Source organism: Athene cunicularia, assembly GCF_003259725.1.
Source record: "Athene cunicularia isolate RWA chromosome 3 unlocalized genomic scaffold, athCun1 chr3_part1, whole genome shotgun sequence".
Taxonomy (NCBI): Eukaryota; Metazoa; Chordata; class Aves; order Strigiformes; family Strigidae; genus Athene; species Athene cunicularia.
Genome location: NW_020799097.1, coordinates 32,206,386 through 32,227,003, shown reverse-complemented (window position 1 = coordinate 32,227,003; position 20,618 = coordinate 32,206,386). Strand labels below are relative to the sequence as shown.

Genomic DNA, 20,618 nt, shown 5'->3' with positions numbered 1-20,618 from the left:
ATAATTGCCACTGGTGTTCCTCAACCTCCTACCCACACAAACTTTTAAACATCAAGAGAAGATAGGTCAAAATCACATTACCAGGACATCATATATTCTAACTGTCCATCTAGAGCTGATATCACCACCGCTAGAAAAAACAAACATGCAAAGCTCTAAGTGCATTTGAAAATGTTTCAAGAGAACACTGTCATCTGTTCTACATCTGAAACTGACTGTCATTTCAGTTCCCTGGAACAAGCTTGTTGACAAAGTTTTAAAAGGTTATTCTTATTAATGATTATTATAAGTAGGCAGAATAGGGCTTTCAGTAATAAATGTAATAAATTAACTAGCTGTCTGTTGTGCAAACAGAGAAGAGTCCTTATGCTAAAGGACTTAGAGAAATAAGAGACAACATTTGAATGGAAACATTAATAGGAGAAGCACAGTGACACAGATGCAGTATTTGTCAGTGTGGCAAATAAATGATTTCAGGAAACAGCTTTCGTCCAAAGATACTGGCCAAAGAGGAAAACAAAAAACAAAAAACCAAACAACAAAACTTTTCCCAATCTCCAGCACAGAAAGTAATATTAAACTGATCATACATGTCCAGAAATCCCAGACTCTGGTCAGTAACTCTTACAACAGAGAAACCCTGTATCTCTCATAGTTCTCAAGTATATGAGACAATATTTTTGCAAAAAATATAAATGTACTGAGCACTTATTTTGCAAATTTTTCCAAGAGGAAAATTAGTATGAAGAGACAAGTATCCTGGTTTGAAAACTGAGTAAGTGGGAAATACAGCCTGACAGCACAGCTAAGCTGGTGGTAGGAGTCAGGCAGCGTAACACAGGAAGGATGGAGACCTTGCTTTTCCAGACTATGTCTGCTCCTACACTCTGGCTACTACAGCTTGGTATGCAACTGGCCACCTTCTCCCACAACACCCTGATGGCTCATGTTTAACTTATGTCCACCAGGACCCCCAGGTGCTTTTTTTGCAAAGGTTCTTTCTAGCCAGCTGGCCCCCAGCCTGCACTGACATTACAGGGTTATTCAACCCCATGTGGAGGACTTTGCATTTGCCCTTAACTTGATGAGATTCCTAACAGCCCACTTCTCCAGTTTGGCTAGATAACTCCAAAGAGCATCTTTGTTCTCCGGGGTATCTAACCATTCCCTGCAATCTGTTATCATTCAAAAATTTGCTGAGAAGGCACTCTGTCTAGGTTCTTAATCAAAACACTAAACTACTGACCCAGTATCAATCCACAAGAGTTGCCATTAGTCATCAGCTGCAAGTTGGACTTTGCATCCCTGACAACAGATCTTAGCCCAATCATTCAACCAGTTTTCCACTCAATTCATTCTCCACTTCTGCAGTCCATATCTCACTCAAGCTATGTTATATTTCCCTTTGTATTTATAAAGGTCAGCACTACACAGCCCAAATCGTACTGGAGCTTTTATGAGCTGAGATGAAAAAACAGCTTGAAGCCTTGCTATCTCAGACCATCATTCTCAGAGGTCCCAAACAACTGCATTTCTTTTATTCATTTTGTCATACAAACTCACATATCCATCACTGTTCGGGAAAAAATTCCAATCATCACATCCCACTAATTCAAAAAGGAAAATTATGTGAAGCATTATTTGAATTTAACAACAGATTAAAATAAACCAACAGAGCTACCTGGCGCAAGCTGGGTTTTAAGCAAGTGGCACAGAGTTGTAAGAAAATAAAATTAATAGCTGTATTAGATAAAGATGTTACTTAATTATTATTTAACTATAGTACATACTTCTGCAACTTACAGTTACAGGACAACTTTCAGAAGACACTAACCACCAGAATCACCACAGACATAGGAACAGCCTTTCTCGAACCAGATGAGGAGCAGGGAGCCACACATACAGACAAGTCTCATGTATTACAGTCTGCTCTGTGTATTTCTCCTCCACTTGAAATAACAAGTTATCTAAAAGTACAGAAAATAAAGATTCTGCTTTAAAGGGTCAGTTAGGAGAATAACATGGTTGTAATAGTGAGTTCATTAGAGGACCCTTCAGGTAAATCTGACCTCGAGTGAAATACTATGAGAAATTTTGGCTGAGTCTGCACTACTGACTGGTTTAATCAGCAGAGTGGTTTTGAGGCACTTTCCTCAGTGATCCCAGTTTGCTGCATGCTGGTTCAGTTCACTGAGAGCTTTCCACATATATAACCTAGATGTCTCCTGAAGAAAGCTAAACCACAGGCTCTGATCTACATGTCACAAAATGCACTTCAAAAAGGTCTGGGACAAAAAAGTCTGAACCAATTACTGGTATGAACAACTTCAAGATACACTCACAATGCAAAACGTCTGGTCCATAGGACAAGATTAAATCTAGTCCAAAGTAACCCTGGAACCACATAGGTAGAGGGACGTCAACACTGCTTCTAGTAATTCATTTCCAAATTATTGTTAGTTTAAACACAGTCCTAAGTGCTTCTGGCAATATTGTCACTACACATACAGATCCAAGAAAGCTTGCTACAGTTGGATGCAATAGCTGGCAGATTTTTTCAAACAGTTATAAACCCAGGAAGAGATAATAATGATTTTGATTGGATATTGGGATATGGGGACTCTACAGAAAGAGGGGTAGGGAATGTGCCACAAATTCCAATGACCATACTGATTCAGTTCATATTTAGTAAAAGAGACAAAAGACTGACATTTAAAAATACATCATGGTGAACACTCAGACTAGTAAGAGTTATTCAAAGCATAGGACAAAGGTGTTAAAAACAGCTGTAAACTGATCAGAAGGAAATTTAGGCTGGAAGTTATGATGTGTCCAATAATCAAGAGTGACAATCTGGTCTCACTCTCCAACCAAACAGTTTGGATAAAAATCTAAGTTTTATGAAGGAGCTTGATCAGCTTGATGTGATTACTTGCAATAGCTGACACTATTTTATACAACTCAGGTAATTATGCTTCAAACACCATGAGACAGGCATGCTAAGCTGGGTAGGCTTGAAGGCACACAAACCCAAACCCAGAATACAATCAATTCTATACCTTACTTTTGGTGAGAGAAACCATACTAACTACAGTGGTAGCTCAAAACCAGGAAGCTAACTCTGAAACTAAAGATGTGCTTTTCTGTTGATTCAATCCATCATCCAAGAGTTCCTCTGGCAATGTAAATATTACATCCTAGCTTCAACAAATACAAAGACAGTTCCCTAGAAAAATACTAGAACTTATCCAAACTGACAGAAATTATTGCAGTTTTCACATTACTCAGTCTTTCGAATTATTCTGGAAGCTCCCCCTCCTTTCCAACATTGCTTTCTACTGGAATGTACCCACAGTTGAAGGTTCAGCTTGAAACCAGAGAGGCAGTATCTACTCATATCACTTTTCTCATTAAGGTAGCATTCCACCTCTCTGAACTTGCCCTGTGAATTTACTGCTTTTTAAAGAATAAGCTAGAAAGAAACACGCCAAGTAGAGCACTAGTAATTATACTGCTGTGTTTTGCTTCCCAACTACCTTTCTGAGGAATCATATGAATGGTAAGGTTAATACAACCAAAAGACTTTCTTCTCTTCAGGCTCTTCTCTATCAGTGTTAACATGCTGCCATATTCTACCCTCTCCTTCCCCACCAATTTCAGAGATTTAAAAAGGCTACAGTTCAACAGACTGTGCTTTTTTGTTGAAGCAATTAGAATATTCTCAGTGTTCACCCAGACCTCTTAAGCCTTCCTTAATCCTCCTCTTCCAATCAAGAGTGGAATTGCAATTTTCCTTAAATAGGGGACATATACAGTTTGTTGCATAAACTTTGACAGCAAATGGTAGCAAGCATAATGGGTAATTGCTTCTGTCAGAAGCAGCTTCAGGTCAAATTTAGAGAAAAGCTAGTTTTCCTAAAATTTAGATTAAAAATAACAACAACATGGCAAAGATAGAGGCTAGTTAGCTAGCATTTTTTTTTTTATAACAGTGTTTTATGTCTCTCTCTCCTGAGCTCCTTCCCAATTTTACCTTTCTTCTATATCACTCTTCCCCAAAATACCCACCTCAGGGTGGGTATAATACAAGGTGAAGGAATTACATGCATCCGAAAGCAATGAAATTTCCCCATTACTTTACCTTCATTAAATCAACCCATCAAAGAAAAAAAAAAAAAGCCAAACAAACAAACAAACAAACACCAACCCTACCAAAAACAGTAATTCCCCCAAATTGCTTCCAATTACGACAAGGTCAAACGCAAGAATATATTTTCTTATTACTAAAATGTTTCTAAGGAAGGTTATTCTACAATGTTTTGGAAAAAGGGGCTATCATAAATCAACCTTGATATATATTGTTCCTTGTTTGTGAACACTGGCACAGCCTCAAACAGATTTATCTAAAACAAATGTTGTAAGAACTATAACACTGATGTATTTTTACTGTAGTCTCTTAGAAGACTGACAGAAGGGCAATGTACCACAATGCAAGACAACCAATAAGCTTTAATAACATGAAAATAAGCTAAAAAGGATTATTTCCTATGTAGCCATGGAAAAGGAGGACCTTAAAATGTAATTTGGGGGCAATCAAGTAATATCAAATTAAAGGAATGTGAAAAAGTCTTCTACAGAGACCATGTGGAGTAAGAGGAGGTGAGGACGCTCTAATGAGGCTGTATAGAGTCTTCTGTAACTGTGGAGGCACAGCACAGTATGAGGAGGGGAGAAGCTGAAGTTCTCCATTGCCAAATTGATAAATGAGTAAATTAATTGGGGGAACAATATTTTTAAAAGATTCAAGAGAAACACCTATCATATTTCAAACAAAAGGGATTACAGAAATTAAGATATGAAAGGGTAAAGGCTGGGATAAGAATATAATCTACCTTTCAAATCTATAGAGCTTCCCTCTTCTCCAATTAGATAAAAAATATTTTATTACAACTTTAGGTCAAATTATTTGAGTATTTAATTTTAATTCCTAGAAAGTATAGGCCTTTCCAATAAATAAATTTTTTCAAGTCACTATAAAAATAGTCAATAATACATGAAGCAATGCTACATGATAATACCCATTAAAATCCTTCCAACATCAACTGTCCATCACAGTAAAGTTTGAAAAGAACGCACTACCTACCCTCTTTGAAACAAATCCACATTGAAGAATTTGTGGAGCTCCACGGAGAATTCTACCATAGCCTGAACTTCACTCATGTTTATGAGGATGAAGAAGTCAAAACTTGTCAGCACCTTAGTTACTGAAAACAAACAGAAAACAAACTTTTTAGAACACAAGCTGAGGATAATGCCTATCTGGTCCTCAAAAAGGACATTATACACAATTTTGCAAAGCTTCCTTAAATATATAGGCCTTGAGGTAGACAAGAATATAGGATTTACCAAATCCTCCTACAATAACTTCTATCTTTGTTGTAAAGGAATCAAATGTTATCAGAGAAGTATCACAACACACCATCAGCATAATACAATCCTGGCACTTACTGATACCTACACACTGCAGCTCTGCTCTCGTACTTGGCTGGAGAGGGAAAAACACTGCTGACAAGGAGAAAAAGAGCATGGTCTGCTTCCAGCCCTTGTTGAAGCAGAATGACCGTGCAGGCAGCAGTTCCTCAACTCTGACGTGAGGACAAGGACAGCTGAATTACTGAGTGGCCAAACAATGCAGAGGAAGTGTTTGACCAGGTCACACAGGACTTTAAATGAAGAGAGTCTAGAGGGAAGGCAGGAGTTAAGGTGTACAACACGCCTGGTTTTAGTCAATCTTTTTAGTAGTAAACTGTTCATTCTTACTGTCTTCTTCGCAACCACAGACTGTCACCTTCCTGCTAATTCACAACTGCCTGCTGATACTTAAATTAAATCCTACAGGCTTTACCAAGTTCTGCTGTTTTTCCTTCAACATGATCAACTAGATTATTAAAATAGACTGCAGAAAGTGTAGTCTATTTTGTTAAACACTTGTCTCCAAGCTTCCTAGTTCCTGTAAAGAATAAGCAAACTGAAAACCTAAACCAGACTATCCTTCATGTATCTTAGTCCATCTTCTAGGTCTAATGCAGAAGTAGTAAACGTAAAAATGCTAGCCTGGCTGAAGTTTGAATGGAATATGGTTTTTGTTTCTAAAATTTTGAACATGCATTTGGGTGTTTGTGAAGCAGCAAGTCAGTACTGCTGAGACTGAAACGGACTAGCTGGCAGGAAAAAAAATTCATCACCACAGCAGGTATCAGTCACCTGAAAGCAAAGTTACCTTTAGGGGCTACTTCTAGCCTACCAACTAAATTATCTTGGCATATGACTCAAGATAAGATTTACCTTTCTGCACTCACTCTATAGGAGCTGGAACACTTCAAGCACCACAGCACAGGTGTAGATCTCTAACTATAAACAAGTTAATTCTGACCTTGGTTTAACAGCCAATACAAGGACTCTGCACCCACTTTACAAAAACACAGAAACAGTATGTTACTGAAATAACAGGGACAGCGTAAGAGGAATTTTGCTTCTGAAGCTGAGTTATGGCAATATGAAAAATTCAGATCAAGGGCTCTTACTGCCAGATCAAAGCTACAGAATCTAGATGATGCTATTAACTTGGCTTGTCTAAAAATCCTGTGATCATTAGAATTTCAGTCAAGGGACTTTAACAGATTAACTGAATGATGCCACAAGTTATGCTACACTATGCAGCATTAGGACTGTCACTGATAACCTTACAGAGGCTTTGCAACAATTTGCTCATCCACGGCTTTGTATGACTGTATAGGGGTCTTTAAAGCTAGAATCAAGAAGTTCTGCACTCTAATTCTCTGGTGTTGCCATACTGCATTATCACATGTGCACCACCTGCCAGAACACAAGCTGTCTTCTCCAAATGGAACCTGACCTGCCACTGAGCAGAGATACAGAGAACTAGACCCACCATGACCCTTAGCCGCTGGTCAACAAACCCTGTGGGCTGTGTATAAAACCTATGATGAAGCTGTCTCATACCTCAGAAAGGAGCGCAGTTTAAAACACTCAGGAAAAAGTGAAAGGACTTAGACAAAGGACGCCATGGGGCAGTCTCGTCCAGTTTGCATTCTGGTGAAGCTACATTTTCAAGGAAGGAAGACATCACACACCTCTGACACCCCAACACAGTGAGTGGCACTATGTCCCTGAACAGTTTGCCTCCACTAAGAGAAGGGAAAACTGTTTCTGCAGGAGTTGTTGGGCCAAGAAGTAACTGCCAAATGCTTCAGGGACCCTCAAGTCCCCAGTAGGAAAATTCAGAACAATCCAGAACTAGTCCAATTAAATAAGTTTGAAGGCCCAGTCTATGAATTAGTTAATTCAACAAAAAAAGTCAGGAGAGCCACATCTTGCATTACTGCCAGAAGGGCTGTCCAGTGAACTTGTGGTATTTCTATTGTGACTAACATGGTTCTAGCTGGGGCCGCTCCCTCCCTCTGCTGTTGAGCTGATTTAGCATCCCCAGCCAACCCAATAAAAATTGCCTGGGCTGGCAATCTCTGCAGATCAAACACAGGGCCCAGCAATCTCAGGCCTGCATGACACAGCACCACGTGTTTTAACCCAGTAACACAGTCCCTGCTCAATCACCAATGGTGTTTGGAAAAGTGGCACCCATGCCTTGCTCCAGTACCAACTGCAAAACCAGTAATATTGAGCCACAGTTCACAAATGGTGCATCCAGAAAGCAGTGCTGCATGCCACCGCAGGTACCTGGGATTGCAGTCTATCAGCTGACCTTTGAGGATGGCTTTTTCTCTGCCAAGCATCAGTTTGTTCCACATGCACCTTAACCTGGGTGAAGGGGAGCAATTCATTGCCCTGGGCCGACATAAACCAAAACACTACTTTTCTGTCAAAGTTTTTCATATCAGTGTAAAAGAAAACAGCATTCTTTAAACTATATAATAGGAAGTGTTATGCGGTGATTAAATATTTTAAAGGAGAAACATAAACTTGGAAAATGTCTTTAAATTTTTTCATTGGCTTTTGCATGATTAACATATAAAAATTAAACTCATGTAGAATATTTATTTGTATAATCCCACTCAAATTTACAGCTAGACTTCAATGACATTAAACATCCACAACTCATTTTAATACTTAAGAGTTTATTGTTGTATTTTAAAGCATATAATTAGCATTCGGAAACCAAGCTACTGAACTGCATGTTTATTCTGTCTGCCTGTAAGAAGCAGAAGAATCCTTCAGGAGGATTCTTCTAGGAGCTCTCTACAGATGAGCAAAGGAGGTTAATTCAGCAAATAAACATGAATCAGAGATCTGATAACAAATGAGAAGGATATCCTAATACAAAGGTTAGAACAGAGTGTTTTGTAACTTTTGGTAGCAACTTAACACTTACAGTCGAAAGAGCATGTCAATATTCAAAAATATTAAAGCACTGAGACTGAAACATCTCCAATAGTTGAAATGTCAGTTAATGCCACTTGATCCTATACTGAGGGCCAAGACTTTACTTTTCTTCACACTTCTGGGGGTTTATTTACTTCCCAAGCTGGAAAATCTCCTACATATCCTGGCTGGTCCATGCTGCCTCCTCACTTGCTCACCACTTCTTTAGTTATCCAAACTAATATATTCTGAGGCCACAACACAAAATGGATCACAGAGTATCACGGAAAAAATGTTTCTTATGTTTTTTTCTAAATCAACCATTTTAGGGATACATCAGCTGCATCAGAGCACCTGAAAGTGAAATGAAAAGACAGACAGAGGTGTACAGAAACCTCGCAAACCACCTTTGTTCTCAGAGAAATACTTGCGTAACAGTGCCATTAATCAGGCTACTCATGCCGGGAACTACAAGACAACACTAAGAAACAAAACAGCAGTACATTCAAAGAATATCTTACCTCCACTGGTAAATACTCCATTTTAGTATGTTAACTGATCAGTCTTCCAGTTCTTCACTATTGCTGTCAAAAACATACTGCTTGAACTAAAAAATAAACAAAAACACAAGTGTTTTACTAAGAGCAGTCTCCACAACTTTCCAGTACTCATGTTCTTCAGTCTCTTTTCCTGGGTCCTAGTAACAGCCTCTATGATGTCCTCTCCAACACACACATACTGCCTACCAGCATTTTCCTACCTGCCCTCAGTTCCTGCATTGCAGTTTTTAGCTTTCTGCAAGTGTAGAAGTCTGATTTTTCCAAATTAAAGTAAAAAAAACCCCAAACTTTTCATGAAGCCCATGCTCTGGCAAAGCTGACATTGCCATGTTCAACCAAACTACCCCATCTTCCCCAAGGAATTCTAAAATCCAGTTCCCAAAGGACTCCAGTACACCCCAGTACAGTCCCACAGCCTCCCCTATCTCCAGAGAGACTCTCAGCTCACCAGCAGCAACACAGCAATGAGGAGGTAGGAGGATATTCTGGCCTGAGTCATCAAATACAGCTCATGCCCCCACACAGTCCTACACAGATAACAGGGAGGAGACAATTTACAAGAATAGGTCAGATTAAATTCTCCCGGTAAATCTCGTGTCCCTTCTCCTCAGGAGACAAAAGTTGGTGGACAAGGGTAGAGCCTTAAAACCAAGAACACATTTTCTTAAAATAAATGTTACAGGTAGGTCAGCGCCACCTAATCTGAAACTCTCCTTGAAGCTCCTGCTAAATCAGTACCTTAAAACTGTCTATCTCCCCTGTATTCTTAAACAATTAGGGTATTCTAAAACATACCCTATAAAAAACACAGAGACTCCCTTTTATCTGACAACCTTCAGATTTTGGACACAAAGAAAAGAAAATGCTTAGTTATCCCTTCTCAGGAGCTTTGCAGCCTTTCTGTATGTATGCTTTAGAGAAATACAAACACAAAATCTATCACAGATTGTGCAGGCAAGCCGTGAAACTAAACTGGTTTTGACTTCGCTTCAGAGAGAAGAAAACAGAGGAAGTGGAGCATAAAAAAATACATTATCCGGAATTTTTAAAAATAGAAATCACTTGTGCATGTAGTGCGATATTACATCTTTTATACCACAAATTATCAATCCTGCCCTGGTAAAATCCTGATACCGTAATGCCACACCAAAATGGCACTGTCGCGTATTCCATTTGTTTAACAGTACAACACAGTCATTTTTAAAAGAGAACTGGTATGACACAGGCTAAGTTCTTTTTTAAAAGAGTGAGAAAACATGCAAAATTCTGAGTAGCTGAACTTATTCTAGCCTTAGATTTAATATTTTACACTCAGTGGAAGTCAAAAGTAAAAATACAGAATTCTACAAATGTTTCTTTTCCTCTAGTTTTCTTCTAGCTGCTCATTTAACAGTCCTCAGACAATTTTTTTCTTCTGAGTTGCTGTAGGAGCTTTGTACACCTCCATCCCTGACCTTTTTTTCCTCTGTCCTCTCCTTCTCTATGCTCAGAGATCCAGCACCTGCCAACACAAATTCAACTACCATCTATCTCTGTGCTGATGACTCACAGGTTTGTCCCCCCACCTGAGAACTGTCTTCAATTCCAATTTTAGCTGTTTCTTGGACACAGCATTCAGTCAAAATTCAATGTGGCGAAAACAGAGTTCTTGACCTGACCTGCAAGGCTATTTCTAATACCTACTTTATTTATGACTGTAAATTTAGACAGTATTTTTCATTTAGTTTTCTCTGGGTTCTCAGAGACTTTGGCAAGACTATGCACAAGACCTGCCAAATTTTTCTGCATGTGATTAGAAATATGTCCCATCTATGCATACAGCCAAAACTCATCCAGGCTAATATCCTCTTTTGTTTTAATTACTGTGAGGCTGAAAAAGCATAGCTCACTGCATGTATTAGTTCAGCATGGTGCTGCAAAGAAACAGCCTGTTATTTTGATCATTTCACCTCTCTCTGCATCCCTTGCAGAGAAAGCCTGGGCTACTGCATAACCTTCTTGTCCTGCCTTGAAATCCTTTTGCAGCTGTGCAGCACCCATTATCACAGTGTTCTGCTTGAAAACTAGAGCTTCCCAGCACTACAAATAAACCCTGGCACTCCATAATTAAAAAGGTGAGGGGGTAGAAAAGAAATGTTAATTTAATTTTGGATTTCAGAATCACCATGTTGTAAAACAAGAAAACAAACAAACAAACAAAAAACCTTAAGTGGAGATATCTAGGATACCTTATTCAATTAATTATCCCAATTTAAAAAAGGCAACATGACCACCACTCAGAAAAAGATGGGATAGACTGCTTCTTATCAGGATTTATTCATTAAATCATTTTTAAAACTTCACAGTTGTAAATAATTATATGAATGTAAATAGCCAGAGTTACTTAAATATAGTTAAACAATGAGCCGATTTCATGGGCTCAGGGCAAAACTCAACTATTACAATTTTCTTCTTGCCTGGTTCTTTAAGCCTAGGTTACTTTGCAGCCAGCCATTACACGGTTTGATTCACCATTTCTAACAAAGCTAATGCAAGATATCTGTGACATTTTAATGGGCTAGATAAACAATCAGCTTAATCAAGTATTAAAATTCAAATTTTCCTACTTTTTGCTTTAAATTTAGCACCAGTCTCTGGTTCTCTATGCAGCACACTGGTAAAAACAACATACTCACTACTTCGAGCTGACAACTTGATTATTCCCACTGAGCATGGAAGTCATTAATATGTTGCATTTATTTCTTTTCTTCTCTCCTATGAATAGATCATGTATGTGATACAATAATTAATCCTGAACATTTATTAAGGCTTATTCCCTTCTTTCCTAGCATTGGTCTTTGTCTGTCTGACAAATGACATGTTATTTCTAAGATTACTCATTAAAAAGTTTATCATTAAAAGTTCTGTGAGCAGCAAAGCTGAAAGCTTGCTTTCATGATGTGTCCTTCTCCCTCCACCACAATAACTCCCTACCTTTTATGGCCCCTTGACCAGGCAAAAGATCATACATCCTACAGGTATGATGAAGCTATATCCACAGCAACTGGCCAGCTGCTGCAAAACAGACCCCTTGCTAGCTGACTTAAGTGTTTTTCCTCCCAGTATAGTATGGGCACTAACTTCAGTGTCATCCTGCTTCAGCTGCCAATTTACACTAAACAAAACCATCTTCATCTCTGAGATCCCTTCTCCTCTTCCACATTAGGCTGAATTGAGCAATGGTTTCAACAGTATTTTGCAAAGAAAGAGGAAACAGAACATGAGCAAACCAAATGTTTTATTTGCCTTTTACAAAGACTTCCCCTCAGAAGAAAACCTACATTAAAAATTTATGATTAAAAGGGTATGAAATAACTGGCACAAATGTGACTGCCTTTTCAGTGAGAACCAGCAAAACGCAGCATTTTGATGAAAAGCAGTACCAGTTCAGGATATGTACTACCACATTAAGCCAGCCCGTTGTCCCACTTTGATCCCCTGTACTAGCTGAGTGAGAAGCATGAACCAAGCAGTACTACTACAAGGAGAGTGGACAATGTAAATCAGCAGTCAAGTTGTTCGTTTGCCATCAAACTACCTTAATGACAGTGATTAAAGTAAATACTTCTAACTAAAGCAGAAATAATGTATCTGGAAATACATCTATAAATCAATTAACTACTTATTTTGCTTATAATTTTCAATTAATGCAATCAATCTTTTCCTAACAATCTATTCAGAAGAGCAATACCAAGAGCAAAGAAAAATGAAGTTCTTACTCTAAATACTTAGTCAAAAGTCTTCTGGAACTTTACATAAAAAGCATATAATGATCTTACAGCAAATTTAAAAAAAAAAAATAAATAAAAAAATTGCAAGCTGTTGCATTTTTAGCTTAAAGAACAAATTGCATAGCTTAATACATTCACCTCAAAATCCCAAGAATTTATGAAGGATATACTAGCTAAGAATTAATGAAGTAGGAGAGAGAAGCTCTCATCATTTGATTCTGCTCAACTGAATAGGTTCTTCATAAAATATTAAGGATGTGTATTTAAAAGATACTTCATTTTCCTACTTATACAAAGGAAGAAAGTGATACCTCTTTGAATTCCATGTCCCAAGCCATTAAATGAAAAATAACTCTCACATGGATGGATGAATTTTGAATTAAAACTCCTGCAATGACTGTTAATGTGATTACCATATGTTATGAATCAGAAGAGTCTCCAAAAGTTGTTAAAACTTCTCTCCCACCCCAAGCAAATTTATTGTCAAAAAATAAAGCTTTGATTTCAAGAGAAATGAAAAATAAATCTAACTGTACGTTCTCAGTAAACTGTTTTTAATAGGTAATAATTCCATATCATTGTCCTCTGTAAATAAAACAAGGCACAATTTACAGAGTTGAGTCATTGTTCTAATATCTGCTCTGAGGTCATGATTTGACAAGACAGTAAATGCAGTTTAGATTTGACAGGTTGATTGTATTGGAAGGCTTTATGCCAAGTAGTTATTGTCTTTCCTCCCACAGTAGCATTAAGTCAGAGCAAATGATATATTGTGTACTCTTATTAACTTAAGAAATGTGATAGTTCGCCTGCTAATCAAAGTTACATTAGGAGATAATCTGATCCAGCATCGGTGGTCACAAAACCACATCCTTGGTAGTTCCTGAGCTAGTATCATCTGTGGTGATAGGCTGGATGGGCCAACCTGGAAAAAACAGTGACTCCGCCAAGATTTTCATACAGATATAAATTATTTTAGAAACACATGGGAGTACTGTATCAAAGCCTATTTTATTTTTCAACACCTAATGTTAATAACCTAATATAAAGTCACCTTTACAGTACTACATCTTTAAAAACATAATCTTTGATTTCAGTTTTTTTGAAAAATTTGTTTTAAATCTTCTCATAATTTCTGTCCACTGCCTTTATTCAATAACTTCCAGAGAAATGCCATAGATTCTTATTTCATTCTTCCTTTGTTCATGATTTTCTATAGGTCTTCTAAGACCCTCCCTGCAACTCTTATGCTACACAAAATGTCACACAAAATGTACATTCATTTTACAGTCAAACATATTATTCTAGTACAGGGAGCACTTTAGTTATGGTTGTATGATAAAAGTATAAAGTTGAAGGACAATTAAGCAGACTGTCATTGCAAGCAATGACCTAACGTGAACATGGGAAAGTATTTCAGAATGTGCATTATAGCTTTTCAAAAACATATCACAGCAAATAAACATCTATAAGTCAGTTTGGTATAAAACTTCAAGGTCTTGCTGCTTGCTTATCTTCATACTGACCAGGTGAGAAAGAGCCATACTTGTCTCTGCAACCTCAGGTGGCACCTCCAGCAACTTACTTCCTGCTTGCCTCCAAATCTAAGAGCACCAAACTGAAACATGTCCAAATCTAAGAGCACTAAGTTGAAACATAACTAACCTTGTAAATTTACTTGGCTATTACCAAAACCAGTCAAGCACTGGATTTTAATGCTCAAACCTTGATGTCCTCCATTCTCTTTAAGCCTGGAGCAAACCAGATCTGACACAACAGCTGCTAGCAGCAACCCCCGCCCCAAAAAAAACAACCAACCAAAACCCACCCCAAAACATAAATAAGATTAAATTGCTCCCTGCATTCCTTTATCTGCTTTTGAAGAGAAGGCCCTAAACCGAGTATGTAGAACACTGGTGTGCTTTTTGATTGACAAACACTCAGCAAAAGAAGTTTCTGAAGAAACAAGCGTCAAGTAAAGACGACACCCATCAGCAGTGGTGGACGACTGTGATGGCAGCTTGAGCAAACTGAGCAGAGCTCAGCATATATGCTACAGGAAGAATGGATGCCAGTAAGAGCCATGAGAAAATTGCACATTATACATTATCAGCAGCAAAGTCTTCAAAGGATTTCTGTCTGCTACCCTTGGAGACTGGCTCCCACCCATCCCACAAACAGCCATCTCTGCAACTGTGCTGGCAGCTGGTTGGGGGGCAAAAAGCCCACCACCAGCAAAACAAACCTTTACAGGTATCTTAGAAGTTACTTTGTAAGTTTTTTGGGGTTTTTTATTTAAACCACAACATTTCACTGATTTCAATACAGCACAGATCCACAAACAGCTGCACTGATGCATCTGACAGAATATGCCAATATTAACATCTAACCCTGAAGAAGCGAGTAGGGGCACAGCAAGAATTTAAGCCAACTTTCCCTGTTAAAACTACATGAAGTCTTCCATGCCAGCAACAGCTTCAGAAGTTTCTGCCCCAGGTGCTCATTCCCATCTTCACAGCATCAGTACATCGCCCCCACAACACTGCCAACACAGTGCTCATGGGACAGCATTTTAAAATGAATTAGTTACCATTTTAGAATAATCTATTTTTGCAGAGCTTGATCAGATCACTTCCTTATCCTGTTTCAAAGCACAGCTCCACAAATAGTTCCATTGCAGTAACGGGGAAAGGGAGGTGAGCAGCAGCACAACACAGTGGTTCCTCTGGCTAGCTGCCTCCTCCCCGTACCCATCTTAAACCATGGCCTTGGTGCCGCAGCAAGAGGCTTAAATGGCAGGGCAAGCAAAACTGCCCCTTCTCACAGCCTTTCCTGAGGTAATATACCCTCCATTCTTTCCATATAGTCACTTCAAAAGTTTAAAGAAGGGAGACAGTACTCCTCCCCTCACAGGGAAGGACCCAGACCCAGAGCCCAAGTGCCAGCCCAATTTAACCTCTTCCCTGCTCGGCCTGGCATGTCCTGCTCCCTCCTCACAGGCCTACCTGCCCAGGGAGGAACCACTCACCCGGGAACTCTCCCTAACAACCCAGACCAGGGGTATTTCTTTCCCGAAGGAGGCACAGGAGGCTGGAAAGCCCAGCAGCTTCCAGCAGCTTTCTGTCCCAACAGGCCGAGAAACATGTTCCGCTCACAGTTACCAACCAACAGATTGGGTGTCAGGGGACAGGAACAATTTTTGCTGAAGAAGGACTCTTCAACTCTTTGTCACAGAGGAAGAAAGAGACAGCGGCCACCCTGGTCACCACAGCCTGCAACCCTCACAGCGCTGGCATTGCTCCTCCCCTCACTACAGTGCCAAAATGAAAGTTACTTAAAGAGTCCCTATTAAACAAACAAATATAGCAGCCTTATCAAATTCAAGTTTTGCTTTTGTTTATTTTGAGGCTTTAAGGGTTTATGGCCCTCTTACCTCCCTCTCCCTGCACAGCATTTAACTGACAGAACAACGCTGATGTGTGAGAAGTCGCTAAAAAAGCTAACACAAACCTAAAACGGCATAGCTCTGTTTCTGAAATAACACATTCAAAACAAACCAAGTCTAATGATCACCTTCAGTAGTTTCAACAGGTAGATTTGAAGAGTTACCTCAAAACAAAGCAGTAAACTGAGTTTTGAATTAGTGTGAACTGTCACCAATGCTATTTAAACAATTTTTGACAATGTTTTATATGGAACAGTTCTGTTCCCCCTTTTTCTCCCATCATTTACTTGTCATATTTAGTTAGAAATTCCTGTACTAAGGTTTCAGAATCATGAAATCCCTTATATGCTGCTTTCAAATTTGCTACAACTAGAACAAGCAAAAGCACCTATTAAATACAACATAACACACCCAGGGGAAAAAGACCCCAAAACCAGGAAGGAACCAAAGTCATCAGAGGCTTTCCCTACCCTGCCAATAGCATAGCTATTTGTTTTCAAAGAGGTCTTTGTTCCTTCCTTATCCTATCTGAGAAGGACAAACTCATAGCTGACAATACTGACTGGCCATGAAAATTCATCTTTCCATCTAAACTCCATCAGTTTTTACACTTTTCACAAGTCAAAAGGCAGGTACACATCTGTTAAGAGCTTCTAGTCACCAATCCAAATTCAGACCTAACATTTGTAGCATTAGCTGGTATTCAAATTAATTTCAGAGCCATAAATTGTACTTTCCACAGAAGAGGTCGCCTACTAAGAATAAGCAAAGTAAACCCAATGGCTCAGAGCTCTGGCCCCAGCAGCAAGGGCTTTCATTAGAAAAAGGAGTCTAGCCTGACAGAATGGCTGCAAACTTGGAGAACTCAGCCTTGAGTTCCACCTTTAGGTCTAGTATTGAGCTCAACTCTTAAAAGGTGGTTTCCTCTATACCATTTTAAAACATGTAAAGCAGTAAAATGTATGTTTTCTACTAATCATGCCTCATTGTTTTGACACTTCAAGTATCCCCAATACCTTGGCACATTTTGATCTGAATTATTTCACTGAGGTGAGGGGGTTAAGGTCAGAGGCACATGAAATCACTGGCCCTAGAATTAACAGAATCATAAAACACCAGGTCGGAAGGGACCTCAATGATGATCTGGTCCAACCTTTCCAGCAAAAGCACAGTGTAGACACGATGGCCCAGCACCCTGTCCAGCTAAATCTTAAATGGGGAATCCACCACTTCCCTGGGGAGATTACTGCAGTAGCTGATTGTTCTCACTGTGAAGAATATTCCTCTTGTGTCCAATCAGAATCTCCCCAGGAGTAACTTGTACCCATTACCCCTTGTCTTTACCATGTGACTCCTTGTAAAACAGGAGTCTCCATCTCCTTTGTAGGCACCCTTTAAATACTGGAGCATGGTGATAAGGTCTCCCCTAAGCCTTCTCTTCTCAAGGCTGAACAAACCCAACTCTCTCAGCCCTTCCTCATACAGCAGGCTTCCCAGGCCTTTGATCATCTTTGTGGTCCCTCTCTAGACCCTCTTCAGGCTGTCCACATCTTTTTTTGTATAGCAGGAACCAAAACTGCACACAGTATTTCAGGTGTGGCCTGACAAGCACTGAGTAGAGTGAGATAATGACTTCTTTATCTCTGCTGGTGATGCCCTTGTTGATGCAACCCAGAATCCTGTTGGCCGCCTTTGCAGCTGCAATGCACTGCTCACTCATACTGAGCTTGGACAATTATATGATAGCTTGTATAATCCCAGAGCTTGCCCAGAAAATTCAGAAAATCTTTAAAAAAATATATATATGCATTTATAGAAAGCTAGATGGGCCACATATAAATAGGCAGGCAAGCAATATATACTGTAGTTTAAAAGTACTAGATATGCAAATACCTCTACTACTAAAAGAGAGCAGCATTAATTGCACTATTTAGATAGAATTTTTTTTACATGGAAATATACAATCATTATGCAGAAAAATCATAAAGTGAAAACTGAACTGACAGCCTGAGAAGAAAGTGCAGTTTCTTTGAAGAATACTTTTCAAATCTGTCGGAGAGCAAATACTACTATATTTCTTTTGTAAGTTTAAATAGAAAGATAAAAGATATACTGCAAGCCATTCTGATACCAAAATTCAAAGGGAAACCTTACTTATTAAGTTGAGAAAAATCATCTAAGGCATAAAGAGAATTCACTTTATTTTATAGCTAGAAAGCATGATAAGCTTATCTAGCTTGATAACCTGTATGCAACAAGTAATGAATGATCTATGTCATGATCAGTAACAGGAATAGATTCATGAGGTTACAACACGTGAACAAGGTTGTGATTATAGTAAGCAGAGCTAGATCTGAAAAACAAGCAAGTTTATTATCTCAAAATGTCAGAAGTCAAGTGTAAAGCTTCCTGCACAACTGATGGAATACTGCAGATTTCTTCTTCTTAACTCTAATAATTTGGGGGTGTGGTGTGTGAAAGTCTGTGATTTATTTTATAAATGAGATTTAGCAAATTATATATACATATGTATATACTATATACATGTATATATAAGTATATACATATAGTATTCTATATATAAATATATACGTATATAGTATTAGAGGTAACAAATGTATAACTTTTCACTTAAAAATTAAAATCAGTACAAAGTATGCTTTCAGTTTTCTTGATACAAGCCATACAATTCAGAAATGAAGAAAATTTTATTTTTAGCAAGAAATATTGATATGGGAGACTTTGTATCTTGTTTCCAACAAAACTGCTTGCAAAATACAAAGTTCAAGATTCTTCGCACTGAAAATGTTCCCAATTCTAAAAACTATAAAGAAAATCCATTAAAAAAAAGAAGATGGCACTGAAACTATCTCATGAAAAATAGAATTTCATTTCAATCTGCTTTAGCATTTTCAACTTTTGTTCTGCTTGTAAGTTGAACTCAGCAAGGTTTCATTCTGTTCCTTATTTCTCTGCTTGTTCTTTCCAAGAATAGTGCTGTCACCTATTTCCTGCTTGAAGTAAACACAATTTGCTCACCTGACTTCTTCCTGACCCCAAACTATGGCAAACTTATTTCCTCCCTTTCAAATTTTTTTTCATGTATACTCTTTGTTGTATACTCTTTGTTACCACAAATGTTCCATGTATTGTTCTTTGAGGAAGGCAACTTGTACAAGACGTATACAAATAACAGCGACACCATGTTACCAACATAGCACCTGCTTTTGCTAGAAATTAATGCATAAATATTTAACTATGTTCATACTTCTACAGTGATGTTACTTTCTATACACAATACTTTATGAGATGTATCCCATGAATGAATGTGATCAGAAGGTGCTTAGTAAAATGCTATAGTAGGCCAAAATCAGCAGATGCTTAACAAACATAAAAGCACGTGTCTTGCCACACAGAAAACACATGGTGCATGAACGTCAACAGAATGTAAGGACATACTTTACTGTTTTGCCTAGCTGTGGCAGAAAAACAGAAGTAGCATTAATTCAGAAACACAGTCTGATTTAACAAGTTCACAGGGATAAGAAAAAGTGGCTTTTGAGAGGATTTAACCAAACTCAGTCTCTTGCTCCTGCTTTAAATCAGCAAGATTGTGACTTGAAGGTTCCTACATAGGGTTCTATATCCCACATAAAAAGCATCTGAAGGGTGCTATATAAACAAACTTTTAATTAAAATATATTAAAAAAAATAATAATCACATTTTCCAAGCTTTTTTTACTAGATGGGAAAGTGAATGTAAGATTAAATAATTGATAATTCAAGAAACTCTAAATTATGCTCACAGTTTAAGCAAAAGAGAAATTGAACATGCTGGTACTTCACACAAATACTTATTTTGGCTACACACTCTGAGCCGATGGCCTGTCAGAGGTACCCGACATATGACAGCAGGCTGGCAAAACAAATATCCATCACGAACAAATCAACACGCAGATGCTACTCGTCTATCCTGTCATGAAAACAATTAAAACACTTGTGAGACTGTATTTTTTCATATGGACAAAAAGGGAAGGGGGGAAACTCTTCCCCCTTGGTTAACAAGAGGGTATATTCTGCCAAGCCTACCCTGCACCCTGCAGGGATTGGGGCCTGAAAAAGAACAAAAGGATTTCAAGACAGGAGACACAAAGTGTAAGATGAATCATTTACCAAGCAAGAATGAGAAGCCCCAGTCTCTATCAATAACAACTTCAAACACCAAAACAAGGTCAACAACAAGAATTCACAACCATTTATTATAATTCTCACACCGGGGTCGATCTTTGGTACCAGTTTAACTATCATGTTTCTTCAGGGCAGCACTCAGGCCAAAAGAGAGACACAGGCACCAGGACTGTCAGTATTACATTAATAAACATTTAGGTGCCTGCCTCCTAGGTTGGTGTCGACAGCTAGGTTCTCTTCAAAGGGACAGGGCTC

General features: G+C 38.5%; 1 protein-coding gene across 5 annotated transcripts in view; it reads right to left on the bottom strand.

Annotated features, from left to right (window-relative positions):
• The window catches only part of FAM135A (family with sequence similarity 135 member A), an 81,457-nt gene extending 71,018 nt beyond the window's left edge, over positions 1-10,439 (bottom strand). For 2 of the 5 annotated variants that reach the window (XM_026844779.1, XM_026844783.1), the window contains exons 1-3: positions 10,415-10,436; positions 8,922-9,007; positions 5,144-5,264 (exon numbers count right to left, since the gene is read on the bottom strand). In XM_026844779.1, coding sequence (XP_026700580.1) covers positions 5,144-5,220 — 77 coding nt within the window. In that variant the 5' untranslated portion in view covers positions 5,221-5,264; positions 8,922-9,007; positions 10,415-10,436. Of the gene's footprint in view, positions 1-5,143; positions 5,265-8,921; positions 9,008-9,160; positions 9,366-9,408; positions 9,657-10,414 lie in introns of those variants that run through there. The other 3 variants (XR_003397994.1, XM_026844781.1, XM_026844780.1) reach the window with 3 other exon arrangements.
• Positions 10,440-20,618: the final 10,179 nt, after the last annotated feature.